Raw genomic sequence first — 16,539 nt, 5'->3', positions numbered from 1 at the left:
CAATCCTTCACTTTCAAATCTATATTGTCTTTAAGTATTAACTGTATTGTTTGTATCAATCCTTCACTTTCAAATCTATATTGTCTTTAAGTATTCACTGTATTGTTTGTATCAATCCTTCACTTTCAAATCTATATTGTCTTTGAGTATTCACTGTATTGTTTGTATCAATCCTTCACTTTCTAATCTATATTGTCTTTAAGTATTCACTGTATTGTTTGTATCAATCCTTCACTTTCAAATCTATATTGTCTTTAAGTATTCACTGTATTGTTTGTATCAATCCTTCACTTTCTAATCTATATTGTCTTTAAGTATTCACTGTATTGTTTGTATCAATCCTTCACTTTCAAATTTATATTATCTTTAAGTATTCACTGTATTGTTTGTATCAATCCTTCACTTTCAAATTTATATTATCTTTAAGTATTCACTGTATTGTTTGTATCAATCCTTCACTTTCAAATCTATATTGTCTTCAAGTATTCACTGTATTGTTTCTATCAATCCTTCACTTTCAAATCTATATTGTCTTTAAGTATTCACTGTATTGTTTGTATCAATCCTTCACTTTCAAATCTATATTATCTTTAAGTATTCACTGTATTGTTTGTATCAATCCTTCACTTTCAAATCTGTGTTTTCATCGATATAAATTGTTGATACAATTATTTTTCGAAGCTCTTGTGATATAAGAAAAGGACTCATGACATATAAAAAAATGAAACTTTCAAATTATCTCATTATTCTCTCTCTGTCCAGTGTGATGATGTTTTTTTTCATTGTTGAAGTATCAAGTATTTGAAAAACAAGGCCTAAGATTTATTGTGATTAGCAATAGAATTTATTTTAGTTTTTTCTAATATCTCCTATGAGTGAAAGTGAACGAAGTGAAAAGTTAATGCAGAATTTTGCATTGTTATTGTCAGAAAAGTTTAATTAACGAACATTCTTTAAAATAAAACTAAATCAAGTTCGGTTTAGTTGTCTAGCATTCAATCAATATATAAACATTGAATAACCAAACTAATGTTTAAATTAGCTGGCTGCTGTACAACCAATCACAGCAGCCAATCACTGTAAATGTGATCTCTGGTTGCTAGGCGACCAATTCAAACTTGAATCTATTGAAAATTTATCTCCTATTGTTAATTGACTTGTTTGTTACAGATTAGTCAATTACTTGTTCAAAATTGTTCATTAAAACGGTCCTTAGAATAATTCCACGATCAGTAGGAGACGGCTAAACGTTTAGAAATAATTCAGTCTGCGTCATTGTCAAGGTCACCAGGTGAATGAACTTGTTTTGACGTCTTTCACTTTCCATCTCATCTACTTTCTTCCTCTATCATGCTAACTCTCCCAATGGAATGCCTTCTCTATTATCACATTTATTCGATGATGATGTGCTATTTTGTTTTCAATGAGCATCTGAATTATAAAAAATATGTTCTTGGCCTGATGTCTATTTGATTAGCGATTGAGAAAATCGATAACAATCAATAGGATGAATCAATATAAATAAAGAGAATCAAAATAATTGACCGAACGTAGTGAGGTGTGGACGTAGTCGAGTGGATCAGATGCTGGCTTTATGATTCAGAGGCCCGGGTTCAAATCCCGGCCCGGGCAAGATATTTATCTCGGGCCACTCCCGCGTTTCGGATGGACACGTTAAGTCGTCGGTCCCGGCTGCCTAAAAAGCAGTCGTTAGGTCATGTCAGAGGCCCTGAAATTGATCAGTTGCGACCTGAAAAGTCTGACACCAGACCTGAGCCAGCCAGGTCACTCGATATTATTACTATTATTATTATTATTATTATTATTATTATTATTATATTATTATTATTATTATTATTATTATTATTATTATTATTTTTATTATTATTATTAGTGATTACGGCCAAACGCGTTGATAGAATTCGATGAGATTTGGCAGGAATATTCCTTTTTCAACTGCGCACACAAAGTTTCTTGAAATTTTGCATTTCAAGGATAATATGAAAAGTAAAGGAATCCCTCCATACTCTGATATCACTATTATATCATCTACTTTGAAGATAGGATCAATCAGAATATGGAGTTATTCATAATCAATCAGCTGACAAGTGGATTATTCATTGAATGCAGTACACAGATGTCTGGCCGTGTCTATTTCTATAAGGTAGGGTTTCAATATTTTTTATGATGGGTGCCCATCAGTATCAATATTCTCACACTTGAAAAACAAATTTAATAGGTGATTGAAAATAAAATGAAAATTGATTAAATGAACTGGATATTACCGAAGAAATTATGATATTCTTCTCATACTTGAAAAACAAATTTAATAAGTGATTGAAAATAAAATAAAAATTGATTAAATGAACTGAATAATACCGAAGAAATTATAATATTCTTCTCACACTTGAAAAATAAATTTAATAGGTTATTGAAAATAAAATAAAAATTGATTAAATGAACTGAATAATAACGAAAAAATTATAATATTCTTGATTGAAAAAAATAATTTTAAAATTGTTGAGAAATATTTTTATCAGATGGAATGATTTATCACGGAACTGGATAATTATCATAATTATAGGATACAAATTCAATCGTGAACTGAGTTTATTAACATAAGTGGGACACACAATGAGCTTCGGTTGACGTGTGAGGTTCTTCGAACCTTTGGATCTTTGAATCCGTCCCTTCAAAACATAAACAACATAAGTGAGTTTTTGATCTTGGAAATAACAAATGACAGCTTTTAAGAGTGAATAATTATGATTCAACTGTGAATTGTGATGCAACTGAATCAACTAGAACAGTTGACAATATCAGATACTTGTGAATGAGAAAACTGCGTGAGGTCTACTGTTCACAGAGCTAATAGTATAGTAGGGTGTATTGTCAAATTTGAGTAGTGTTAAATTTAAGTGGGTGATCGAATTGAAAAAATAATCAAATAGACATCACGTGATGAGTTTGTATTGAGCAAAGTTTATTGTGATGGAGATAAAAATATAAACAACGCTTCCAATACACACTGCTATTCTCGTATACAATTTACATAAAAACAAAGTTAACACTGATAAACAAAAACATAACAAAATACATTCATACAACATTGTGGACTACACAAACTCTATTCTAGTTCAGGATCTAGCTATCTTATTAATTACTAAACATTTTAATTATTCCGTTTTTCACATAGACTTACATCATTGTGTTGTACACTGAATCTATTTCAAAAGTGGATCCTACTATCATATTCTGCTATGTCAAATTTTAATAAGTTCTCATCAATATAAGCTATTAACTATATTTTCCCAGGTCACTTATTGAATCGAATGAACCATTCCACTCATAGATTCAACGATTCATTTGATAAATGTCCTAGATGTGATGAAAAGATATGTAACTGACTGATACAAACTTCTTTTCAGTTATTTCACTTCACTACTCAATCGATACTACTTATTCGATAATTCACATTATACACATTATATGAATCTATTTGATAATTATTTACTAAAAATCAACTCTAATTATCCAATTTTAGACATTTACAGCTGGGTTTATACCAAAGTTATTATAAAAATGTTAATAACCTAATCCTTATAGATTCTATGAGATTGAACGGAACTTGAACATATTATAATATGTATTCGTAGATACAATCACAGACTATATAAATATGAATATAGAGAAAAAAAAATCTCAGTACCCTTTTTTTGAAATATTTTATCACTCCATGTTTCGGACATTTATGCCATTTTCAAGTGATTTGAAGTAAATAAAACCCTTTTTTTGAAATATGATTAGGAAGGAACAACAGGCTTGGCCCAAAACCTATTCCATTCCCAAATTTTGATAATGTTCAAAGTCCATAAAAATAGGTTATGTTTCTACTATAAATAGTTCAAGCTCAATTTTCGTCCAAAAATAAATATGAGATGCAAATTTTAAATTTAGAAGAATTAAAACACCAAACTAAAGTAAAATATTAGACTTAATTATCACTGCACATTGAATTGATTAAGTTATTTTATAAAATTTTGAAGCCATAGATACACACAAATTCTCACTAAGAACAGCTGTATCGATTTTTCATCATGTTCATATATGTTCATCATGTGTATGATAAGTTATGTTCAATCCAATAGAATCTATAAAGGTGCGTACAGATTTACGCGCCGCGAACATGAGCGATTCACTTTTAATCAGCTGATGCCAAGCTTTTTATATCTATATCTTATACCGTTTCTGTAAAAATACAGATATAGTCAGCTGATTAAAAGTGAATTGCTCATGTTCGCGGCGCGTTTATCTGTACGCACCTCAAGGATTAAGCAATTTACATTTTGTTATTAACTTAGGTGTAAACGCAGCTTAAATTTTCTTTTTCTAGTATGATTCATACTTATCCATAGCAGAAACTGACGAAATTGTAGTTTCTGATAATAACAATGTTGGTTATATTGTCTTCTTGTACTTATACACTTTTACCGAAGTAATTTCATATTAGAGACTTTGTATCAATGTAATCAATGAAAGTTTACAGAATTAATTACATTGAGCTCAGTAATAGCTGGGATATTCATCACTTTCTCTGTGAATAAACTTGAAAAGCATGTGTATCATCTATAATCTAAAATCGATTAATCTACTGTCTTTTTTTACTGTCTTTTTGTAACTATAATCTGATAACTTGTAATTGTTGAATGAAAGAGGTTTCTCTCAAAGAGATCCTCCTTTGTAACGAAGTTGCATTACAACTCTTGATCTTTCTAATTGAAGCAGTTTCTACAGTTTACAATATTGTCTCACATGATCTTGAATGATTAAAATTTTCTTCTTTCTTGCAATTTTTCACTACTTGCGTTACTAGCATTTTATTAGATTCTATTAAAATTCCTCAATTGAACCAGTAACTGAGAGAGAAAGTAAGGTGGGCGCACACAGATCGTCATCACAAACTGAAGCTGCGTCTACACCAAAGTTATTAACAACATGTTAATAGCTTAATCGTTATAGATTCTATTAGACTGAACGGAACTTGACAATCACATATGTTCATCATGTGTAAGATAAAAAATCAAAATCAATTTATTGCCAATTTTTTTTCTACAAACAAGTGAAACAAAAACATTCTTATAATGTGCAATTATAATCTAAACTAATTTTAAAACATATTCAACGAATGTTTTCTTTTATTTAAATATTGAAATAATGGGCTCTCCCAGAAAAGCTAATGTTCAATCCAATAGAATATATAAGGATCAAGTTATTAACATTTTGTTAATAACTTTGGTGTAAAAGCAGCTTTAAGCTAGGCGCACACAGATCGTCATCGGACGGACGGCACGCATCGGACGGATCGGACGATTAGATTTGATGCATTGTTTTCAATTGGAGTGCGCCTTCCTATACGATGCGGATAGGTATGCGCACTCCAATTGAAACAATCGATCAAATTTAATCCTCCGATCCGTCCGATGCGTGCCGTCCGTCCGATGACGATCTGTGTGCGCCTAGCTTAAAGCTGCGTTCACACCAAAGTTATTAACAAAATGTTAATAACTTAATCACCAAAGTTATTAACAAAATGTTGATAACTTAATCACCAAAGTTATTAATAAAATGTTAATAACTTAATCCTTATATATTCTATTAGATTGAACATAACTTATCATACACATGATGAACATATATATTTGTCAAGTTCCGTTCAATCTAATAGATTCTATAACGATTAAGCTATCAACATTTTGTTAATAACTTTGGTGTAGACGCAGCTTCGGTGTGTTCAATAAAATGAGTTTTGAACCCATACTAAGCTGTAGGTCCACTCATCTCTAATTATCATCCGTCTAATTACCTATAGACGAATCCTGAATATATCATGGATGGACAAAATTTCCAACAACAGGGTTCTTCAACAACTCAGTAAGAAGACGGAGATAATGTACACTGTCAAGAGACGAAAATTGGAGTATCTGGGGCACATTATGAGGAATGGAACTAAATATCAGTTGTTAGAATGTGTACTACAGGGTAAAGTTCTTGGCAGGAGAGGTGTTGGTAGGAGACGAATTTCCTGGTTAAAGAACTTGAGAACATGGTTTGCAGTGTCCTCCCCGGAACATTTTAGAGCGGCTGTCAACAAAGTTATAATTGCCAGAATGACATTGCCAACATTCGGTAACGGATAGGCACCAGAAGAAGAAAGAATTACCCACGCACAAGCCTAGAGCTCTTGTGGGCATCATCCTACGCAAAAAAATTATTTGACAACAATTAAAGCTCAGAGCTCAAGTGAGCATCATCCTTGACAAAAAATTTTATGCGAGAACAATTATAGCTTTCAATATTCAGAACATTTTATCTTTTTCAAAGTCCTCTCTATAATTTCAGTGAACCCTTAAAGGATTTGTCACCTACATCAAAAATCCTAAACAGTCAAATCCTATGACCTATCAGACACATCCTTCTCTTCCGACTCGTCTTCCTGTCGTGGGAAATAGCTATCCTTTTCCTGCTCCGAGGACGCACTGCCCAACTCCGAACTCCTGAGGTGCTCGAACTCGGCACTCCGGACATTCTCGAACTCGGCGCTTCGGAAAGGTTCGAACTCGGTGCTCCGGAAGGGCTCGAACGGAGCGTTGGGCGGAGGCTGGAAGTCCTGAGACGGAGCTCCCTCGCCGTAGTCGGAGGCTTGTGAGCTGACATCCGGAGGTGCGGTGTAATCGTAGTCCGGACCGGGGAGGCGCTGCTGGAAGGTGATTGGTCCGCGGTTGAAGAGAACTTCTTTGCTGTCGTGGGCGGACGGTTGGGAGAGGCTGGAGAGGCCGTAGAATGAGTAACCTAGGTAGCCGTGGCTTCCTACGGACATAAGTCGAAAAAACGTCATAAGTTGACAGTGAAAACATGACCTCTCATTTTTTTCGAAACTTCTATTCATCAAAATTTGGGAAAAAGACAATGTCGGGCTATGCCTGTTGTCTTCTACCAATCATATCATTGTACATACAGTATTCATATTATTATATTCACACATATTCAAGATAAATAAAAATTGAATTCTATTTTATAGTATTATTGGCTATTATCATTTGTGATTGTCAATGTATGAAAGAAGTTTAACTACACATTAAACCCAATTTAAAGTTGTGTCTATTAACCTTCCGGTAGTCGCGCCCTACTCAATCACACGAGCAGTCGCGTGTTGTATTTTGTACACCATCCAATTTTCCAAGTGTTATGTACTCTGTTTACTGTCAAAACATTCAAATTCAAATTCAAATTTATTTACATATTAATGAATTGTAAAATTACTTTTCCATCTTCTTGGATTATTTCACGCTTATGTTCATTTGGATGATTACCATTCCATAGCCCAATAAGGTACATCAAGCAAAGCCTTCAATTCTGTGTTATTGGTTCGTTTACAGTTCCCGTATACAGTCTTTCCCTATCTCATGCACTGTCGCGACTAAATGGCATCTGAAGACTGAACCATTGCTCGGTTGATACTGCAACTCAGTGGAGTGATGGGGGAAAGTTTTAGAATGCATAGGTGACTCATTCACTGCAATCAACCCATTAATAGTTTTGTGCAGCAAAAAACTGACACAGTTGTACTTTTTACAACAGCGCGACTGCCGGAAGGTTAAGCTCAACTCTCATTCATGGAAATCAAGTCGAGAAGAGACTGCGATTCTGGTCTCTCCTTGACGCAGCATGTGTTTTCAAATGGAGACACTCAGACCAGTCGATTCTACTCTTCACGACCTCACGACTGTGAGACTGAGTCGAGCGTCGACTCGAGATGATGGTGGAGCCTCGACGTGAGTTGCGTGGTACTGTGAATTTTCAATGGAAGTGAGGCTGTGTTTTATGAAAGTGATGTTTTATAATTTTAGAAAAGACAATATTGAGAATTGGATGAGACAATATATCCATAATAATTATTATAACATTTCTTACATGCTCAGTAGTGACGAATTGAATCTCATAATCTCAATAATATGAGGTTAGGAATGATGTAGCATGGACAATGAACAGAAGAGTCCTAACTCCTAAGGTCGAGAGACTGGAGTATCCTCGACTGGAGTCGTACGATTTGAGTCGAGGTAGTGTGAGTTGAGCCTTAGTCTTTGGTTCAAAACACTGTTGTGTTCTTTCAAACAACAACATTTAGTTGATTAATATGTCATTGTTTAAGACATTGCAGTTAGGAAAGTATTGAGAAGCCATCGTCGACATGAGTTTGCTGACAAATCGACAATATCACAATTTGAAGACAAATCAATTTCCCTCCACTTCCACATCATAGTCTGGCTGTTCAGAGCTCACCATAAGCTGTGAATCCATCCTATTAACCACGCACAAGCCTAGAGCTCATTGTGAGCATCATCCTCCGCTAGAAAAAATCCCTCACTATCTTCATACTATTCTAGAGATTATGGAATTCATGGGTACATTCTAATATTCTACAATCAAAATTGTTATTGTGGAAGAACTATTTTCATACTGAGTGTCAGTTGTACAAAAGCCGGTTAAATTTTAATCGTGATTAATTCCACGAGAACCAATCAGAGAAGCCTTTGAAGCTTTTCAAAAACGCCTTCTCTGATTGGTTCTCGTGAAATTAATCACGATCAAAATTCAACCGGCTCTTGTGCAACCGGGCATAAGGCCCAAAATGCAAAAGGCTGAAGGCATAATACCGTATCGCTTTTTTCTTGGCATGTATGATGAATCCATATTCCAGGGGAATATTGGAATATATGCCTTTGCTTTTGAACATTTTACACATAAATTAAGTACTCTTGTATAATCTACTTGTATCAATCCATTTTTTTTTAATTCCAGTAAACAGCTCTATCCTCTCACCTGTTGCACTAGGAGGCACCAATCCATCACTGATCAGTATCGGTTTGGGAACCGCTACCGGCTTGGGAACTGGAACAGGTACTGCCTGCTGGATGATTACTGGCTTCGTGATTTCAACCGGTAACGGATGAGGAACAGGATAGGGGAATGGTTTGTGAACGGTTACCGGGTAAGGAACGGTCTTTGTTATGTGAACTGGATAGGGAACGGGAACGGCTACCGTATTCGTTACTTTGACCAGTTTAACTGGGAACGGACTGGAATAGCTTTTAATTCCCGATGAGAGGTAATGACCGTGTTTGGGAACATAGATGGCTGCATCGATGGAGTAGGAACTGAGGGATATTAGTGACAATGATATCAGTAAAAGGTCCATGGTTGGTATCTGAAATAGAAAAATATATTATGAGCAAATATAGTATTGGTAAGACATTATATTATTGTCGATATTAATGTAAATTCAGGTTTTAAAGAGTTGTATTGAAGTTTCATTTTGACAGTATCCTATTATATTGAGCAAGCGATTTCAGTATATTTATATCTGGTTAATAAAACAAAATAAAACTTGTAGCACCCTTTATTTATTAAAAAACTTAAAATAGTTGAACAACTAGTTTCGGTTTACACCATCTTCAGGTTCTAAAATAAGAAGGTTCATTCTTATTTTAGAATCTGAAGATGGTGTAAACCGAAACTAGTTGTTCAACTATTTTAAGTTTTTTAATAAATAAAGGGTGCTACAAGTTTTATTCTGTTTTATTAATTTAAAAGCAGCCCATTTCAATAAGTGTTTTATATCTGGTTATTTATGTTAAACGGATCTCGAAAACGGCTCTAACGATTTTCACGGAATTTGGAACATAGTAGGTTTATGATATAAAAGTTCAATTGCACTGGGTCTCATTCCTGGGAAAACTCGCTAAGGACATGAAAAGGATAATAATTATTCATCCTTGAAAACAGATAATAATTTCGTCGTCTGTTGATGATTGAAGTGAGTGAGCGAGTGCATGTGTGGGGGACTGAGATAAAATTATAACTCAGCTGTTGAACTTTTGTAATCAACCAATCAGGTCGTTAGTGCCGGTTGCACAAAATCCGGTTGAATTTTACTCCTGATTAATTCCAGTAGAACCAATCAGAGATGCTATCTTTTTGAAATGGTCTTCCCTGATTTAGTTCACGCATAGAGAAACAATAGCGTAAATATATATCCCATGGAATAGGGCGTTTATTTCGCAACTTTTACTGTTATCACAAGCCGATTACTGTCGATTATTATCGATTTTCACTGTTTTGTTGGGGTGAGAGTGAATGAACGACACAGTATGAGAGACTACGAGCGTCACACAGCTTCACGAAAAAGAACTACGGTGACTATCGGCTTGAGATAACAGTAAAAGTTGCAACATAAACGCCCTATACCATGGGATATCTACTTACACTATTGTTTCTCTATGGTTCACGTGGAATCAATCAGGATTAAAATTTAACCGGCTTTTGAGCAACCAGGCCTTTGCGAGAGAAACTTTTGCATTCCTCTGGGAATTGATCTCAATTCACTGTGATTAGATAGAACATTTCTGTATGAAGTATAAATTATATATTATGATTAATTCTTCTTTCGTCATAATTTTTCCATGATTTTTTACTCCGAGCAAAGCTCGGTCTCCCGACATTAGTCTGTAATCAACATGTAATGAAATCATTATATTCTATTCCCTATGGTTTCATAGTGAGATTCTGTATTATTAAGTGTCAGCTGTCCTTAACAAAACCATCGACTCCCATTCAATCAAATCCAACAGTTTAAATACATGGTGCTAATTATTAGAATTTTAAAATTGTGTTTACAATTTTATTTCATTTTTCATTCTTATTTTGCATCAAATATTATGTATCTGAACTAGTTGATGTCAATAAGGCTCTTCATGGATTTGTTCTGTGAGCTTTTGTATGTAAATAAATAAATAAAGAAGTAAGTAGTTATGAAACGAAACCCATAGTATAGCAATATCAGCTCATACCATGTTAACCGCAGGGAAAATAATCAAATTCATATTTATCAATAAAATCCAATACCAATCATATTCCAGACCAAACTGATACCAATACATAGATACCAAAGATATTCTATACCATACAAGTTGATAACTCTTTGGCTCAACTCACACTTACTCAGGTCGAGAAGAGACTCGACTCTAGTCGAAAGCATGTATTTCCAAATGATGACAGTCGCGTAGACTAGAGTCGACTGGTCTGAGTGTCACCATTTGGAAACACAACATGCTCTCGACTAGAGTCGAGTTTCTTCTCGACCTGAGTCGCGTAAGTGAGAGCTGAGCCTTGGAATACTTAAGTTTAGCTAGTAGTTCTGTGAACAGTAGACCTCACGCAGATTTCTCATTTACAAGTATTTGATGTAATCTGTTCTAGTTGATTCAGTTGGATCAAAATTCACAGTTGGATCATAATTTACTCTTAAAAACTGTTATTTGTTTCCTCCAAGATCAGAAACTCACTTATGTTAATAAACTCAGTTCACGTTTGAATTATCCCATATGATGATTTATCCAGTTTCGTGATGAACTTTCCATCTGATAAATAAAATATTTCTCAACTATTCTAAAATTAATTCTTTCCAATCAAGAATATAAGAATTTCTATGGCATTATTCAGTTCATCTAATCATTTCTTATTCCATTTTCAATCACCTATTAAATTTGTTTTTCAAATGTCAGTATATTGATACTGATTGGCACGCATCATAAATAATATTGAAACCCTATCTTATAGAAATAGACACGGCCAGACATATGTGTAATGCATGCAATGAATAATTCACTTGTCAGCTGATTGATTGTGAATAATTCTATAGTCTGATTGATCCTATCTTCAAATTCGATGATAATAGTGATATCAGAGTATGAAGGAATTCCTTTCTCCTTTCATATTATCCTTAAAATGCAAAATTTCAAAAAACCTTGTGTATACATCAACGCGCAGTGAGAAAGGAATATTCCTGCCAAATCTCATCGAACTCTATGAACGCGTTTGGCCGTAATCGCGTTACATACAGACAGACAAAAGCAAATCGAGTTAAAACATAGACCTCACTACGTTCGGTCTATTAATTTTGAAGGAAGATTATCATATTCATACCAATAACAATATGTTCGATATCAATAGATGGATTTATATCATACGAGGTGATTGGATTAGTATAAATAAGTAGAAGAGAATTTATTGTTGTTACATACTGAATCTATCGATTGATTAGTACAGTATAAGTTATAATCAGTATTTACAGTGATTATTTTTGGAATAGATTGTCGTGATCAATATGTGAAGAATAAAACTGTTCACATCTTATCATAAATGTTTTGAGTTATAACTCAATCCTTAGAGCAGAAAATATAAAAATTAGGGACCATCTTAAACAATATCCAAATGAGGTTCAAGCTCTCTCTTCTTCCTCTCTTTCTCCCTTTTCACTCTCTTTTCTATCCTTTCTCATTCTCACTCTCTAAATATAAAATGTAGGGACCAATCTTAAACAAAATCCAAATGAGGATCAAGCTCTCTTTTTTCCTCTCTTTCTTCATTTTCACTCTCTTTTCTATCCTCACTCACTTTCTCTCTTTCTTTCTTTCGTTCCTTATCTATTTTTACTCTCTCTTTTTTCTCGTTTCTGATCAGATTGTTCATGGTTTGAACTATCAGTTATTGTCGTTGGATAGCATTAAGCTGCGTACACATATTCGCGCTTCCAACCCGCACCGAGCACGCTCCTCCCTCGTACCGCCCTCATACCACCATCGAACCACAGTCGCACCGTCCACGCACCCATCATGAACGTTACGGAAGATGTTAGATCTTCTCGCGTTCCCCGGTCGAACCACTGTTGCTCGCCGGTCGATCATCAATCGCTCTGCTGGAGTGACGTTCGGTTGCGGAGCAGAGCGACAGTCTGTACGCACCTTCAGGTACTGAGCTGCAAACACCTTATTACAAGCTCCGCCCATACTCTCTCCTGATTGGTCGACGCATTAGTTCCTGAGTCTGCCTGTAGATGGCAGTAGGTACTGGGTCCTGCGAAACTTTCTCCTCTGGAATAACTCTCTATGATCCCCTTGTATCATACTATGCTACATCCCATGTTATGAAATAATAGTTTTAGGAATGCGAGAGGATGAAAGGAGAAAGAAGGTATATGATATTATTTATTTCTTTGTTACACTTCACATTGCCAGTTCTGATAAGATCTATGTCCTAATGGCGAACAAGGAGAGAGAAAGAAGAGGAAAGAAGATAAAAGGAGAAAGGAGGAGGAGAGGAGGAGGAGAGGAGGAGGAGGAGGAGGAGGAGGAGAGGAGGAGGAGGAGAGAGAAGAAGAAGAAGAAGAAGAAGAAGAAGAAGAAGAAGAAGAAGAAGAAGAAGAAGAAGAAGAAGAAGAAGAAGAAGAAGAAGTAGAAGAAGAAGGAGAAGACCACAGTAGATGATTGAAAAAAAGGAGAACCACCGACCGTTTTCAGTAAGCAACCAACAGATCTAGTAATTAAACGCAACTAATTAGACAGACAAGAGACGACAGAAGTGTTACTCAATCGAATGGCGGGTCTGGCACTGTTTTTGTTTCTTAATTAAATTCTCGCCTCTCTCTCACCAGACCGATGCAATGCAGTGCAAATAATACAACAACCACAGCCAATCGGAATTAGCGGTACATCAGTACACTGTTGATAAAAAGAGGAGATGTTGGTTCAAAGCACAAACCATACTGCTTCAATGCAACAAATACACAACACAAATAATTACGAACATCTTCTGGCTTTTTCATTAGTTTCCTTCTTCTCTCACACTCTCCTTCTCTGTAACTTTATCTCCACCATCATCTTATTTGTCCTCTTCATCTCTTTCTTTATCTGCATCTTGTTATTCGTCTCTCCACCTCTTTTCTCTTCATATCCTTTTTAGTCCTCCTCATTTCCTTTTCTTTCTACATCTTGTTCTTCGCCTCTTCACCTCTTTTCTCTTCATATCCATTTTAGTCCTCCTTATCACTTTCTGCAATATGTTCTTCTCTCCATCTCTCTTTGGTAGAGAGTTGGTGGGGAGGATATTTTTAATATTCTTTCCGAAGAATGGACATTGATATGTCCAAAGCTCCGCCAATTTATGTAGATGCATAACAATATAATTATTTTCTTTAGTTATTATATTACAAATTGCTTTTTCATATCATATACAGTTTAATAATTATTTTCTTAGTGTATATCATGTAAGTTCATCTATAATTTTTCTGTATTGTAAGCTATTGTATATAAGTGTATAAGACAGTATATATTGTAATCTACATAAATAAAGTACTCAATCAATCAATCAATCAATCTTTTTCTACATCTTGTTCTTAGCCTCTTCACATCTTCTCTCTTCATATTCATTTTAGTCCTCCTTATCACCTTCTGCAATATGTTCTTCTCTCCACCTCTTTTTTCTCCACATCCTTTTCAGTCATCTTCATCTCGTTTCTCTGCATCTTGTAATCGAGATCAAATCAAATCAAATTTATTTATTCATTTAAAATACAATGAAATTACATAAAATGAATACATATATTATGAAAAGGCTCCCCGCTTGGATGACAGGTCCTTGTGCGGGGAGGAGTCGCATAAAGCGAACAATATTCATTTTATAATAATTATGTATCACATCTAACAATATGGAGAAAAAAATTAATTATATACGGTAGGTAATTGAAAAGATATGATACGTAAATTATAATTTTACAAATAAATATATATACTTCAGGTGAAACTTTGGGCTAATTTTGATAAGGAAGAAAAACATTTTATTGAGAACTATTCGACAGCAATCAGGGGTTTATGCAGATTTAAAGCAAACGAGAATGGTGGGAAAAAGAAAAAACTATAGCTTTCAGTTTTTATTTACATCAAAAATTATTTATTCAATATGAAACGGGAAAACAATTGAGATAAAGGAAAGATTACAACTATAATCAACAATCAAAATTTCTGATTATAATAATCAGATAATAATTTAAGGGCTACTCGCTCAGCTGATCTGTGGTCCTTCAGTTCCTTTGATAATAAAAAAAAAATTATTATGGGTCTGAAAAATAAGAAAGTACAATTAACTATCACCTTGAAAATTTGTCCCTTGGCCTGATCCTCAAGGTCCGGTTGAACCACTCCCGACTTTAAATAAAAAAATAAAATAAAACACTTCTGCCAGCTGATGAATCGAAACACCAGCTTTCCCTGCAAGACACAATTCCCGAAAACACAATTATGGAGGTTTAAACTGCCCGAACTGTGATAGCCTATAATTGAATTCTCAAGACAAAATCCTTCAGGTAACCAAAGCCTTAACTCGACAACTAACTTCACAAACGGTTCAAAAAATACGGGCCTCGAAAGAAAATTTCAAAATCTATTTATGTGAAAAAATACATGCAGCCTTGATTCACAAACCAAAAGTCGACTCACTCTTGTTTGTATAACATGGAGCTGAAAACCCGTAATATTGCCTTCACGAAACGTGATAAAACACACGTTTCATCTTTGTACATTGGAGATCTTCTCGCATTATCAATTATATTTAATGATTAAATCCGCGACCAGATTTCCAATTCACAGAATAATATTTCAATAAAATTGAATAAGTTTTGATGTCATGTATGACAATCTTGTTCTCCGTCTTTCTACATCTTTTCTCTTCATATTCTTTTCAATCCTCTTCATCTCGTTTTTTTCTGTATCTTGTTCTTCATCTCTCCACCTCTATCCTCCTCATATCCTCTTTATTGTTCTATTTCTTGCTTTTTCACCATTCACCTCACTTCAAACACACCTTCCTCTCCTTCTCCCCATCTTCCACTTTGAGTTTCTCTATCCTTCAGTTCTTGATTTCTCTTGTCCTTTCCCCATTTTCTCCCACTTCTTAATAATTAATTTTCCTACAGTTACCTTGAGAAGTGACCATTCCTGCACTGATTACAGAACGCAAAGAATCACTTTTCCGCTCTAGTGCGCAATGTATTACTTTGCGTACTCTTAATACTTTCCATATAATCTTGCAGCCATCCCAATCAGCTGTTGACATTGTTGGCGTGTACTTTGAATGCGAATTTGTTCTATCTATATTTTTTCTCATTATTGAATAAATAGAAATGAGAACTCATGAGAAAATACATTTTTAATATTATTAATTATTCTTTATTTCAAATAATATTTTTTTCATTCATAAATTTATTGATTGGTTGAAAAATTATTTAGGAATTAAGATTCACTAAAAATTATTCAAATTTACAATTTAAATGGATAAATTCAATTTTCAATTCGAATAAATGATCGATTATTAATTTTCAATTGGATTATCAAGTTTAAAATAAATTAAAGTTGTTATTAATAACAAAATTATACAGACAAACATTTGATGGATTTCAGTCATCATTTTACCAATAATCAACCACTTCTCATATTCAATGGTAACTGTAGGAAAGATTTAAGGCCACCTCGTACCTTGGTTTTTTTGAAAAATATCAATTTTCATGTTTTTGCACATTCATGTACTTTGAATCTCCCGCTTTCCAGTGAACCATCATACAAAGTTGACAAACGAATATTAAGAGAGATA

General features: G+C 34.3%; 1 protein-coding gene across 2 annotated transcripts in view; it reads right to left on the bottom strand.

The window, feature by feature from the left end:
* Positions 1 to 5,587: 5,587 nt before the first annotated feature.
* LOC120353538 overlaps positions 5,588 to 16,539 on the bottom strand; it is a 34,519-nt gene continuing 23,567 nt past the window's right edge. The window contains exons 2-4 of one of the 2 annotated variants that reach the window (XR_005572440.1): positions 8,881 to 9,265; positions 6,221 to 6,867; positions 5,588 to 5,863 (exon numbers count right to left, since the gene is read on the bottom strand). Coding sequence is in view for 1 of the 2 variants with exons in the window: in XM_039437468.1 (XP_039293402.1) it covers positions 6,452 to 6,867; positions 8,881 to 9,256 (792 nt within the window). In the remaining variant the exon portion in view is untranslated. Of the gene's footprint in view, positions 6,868 to 8,880; positions 9,266 to 16,539 lie in introns of both variants that reach the window. The other variant, XM_039437468.1, reaches the window with a different exon arrangement.

Source organism: Nilaparvata lugens, chromosome 11 (genome assembly GCF_014356525.2).
Source record: "Nilaparvata lugens isolate BPH chromosome 11, ASM1435652v1, whole genome shotgun sequence".
NCBI lineage: Eukaryota > Metazoa > Arthropoda > Insecta > Hemiptera > Delphacidae > Nilaparvata > Nilaparvata lugens.
Note: the sequence above shows the minus strand (reverse complement) of the source record. Positions and strands in the feature narration are given on the sequence as shown.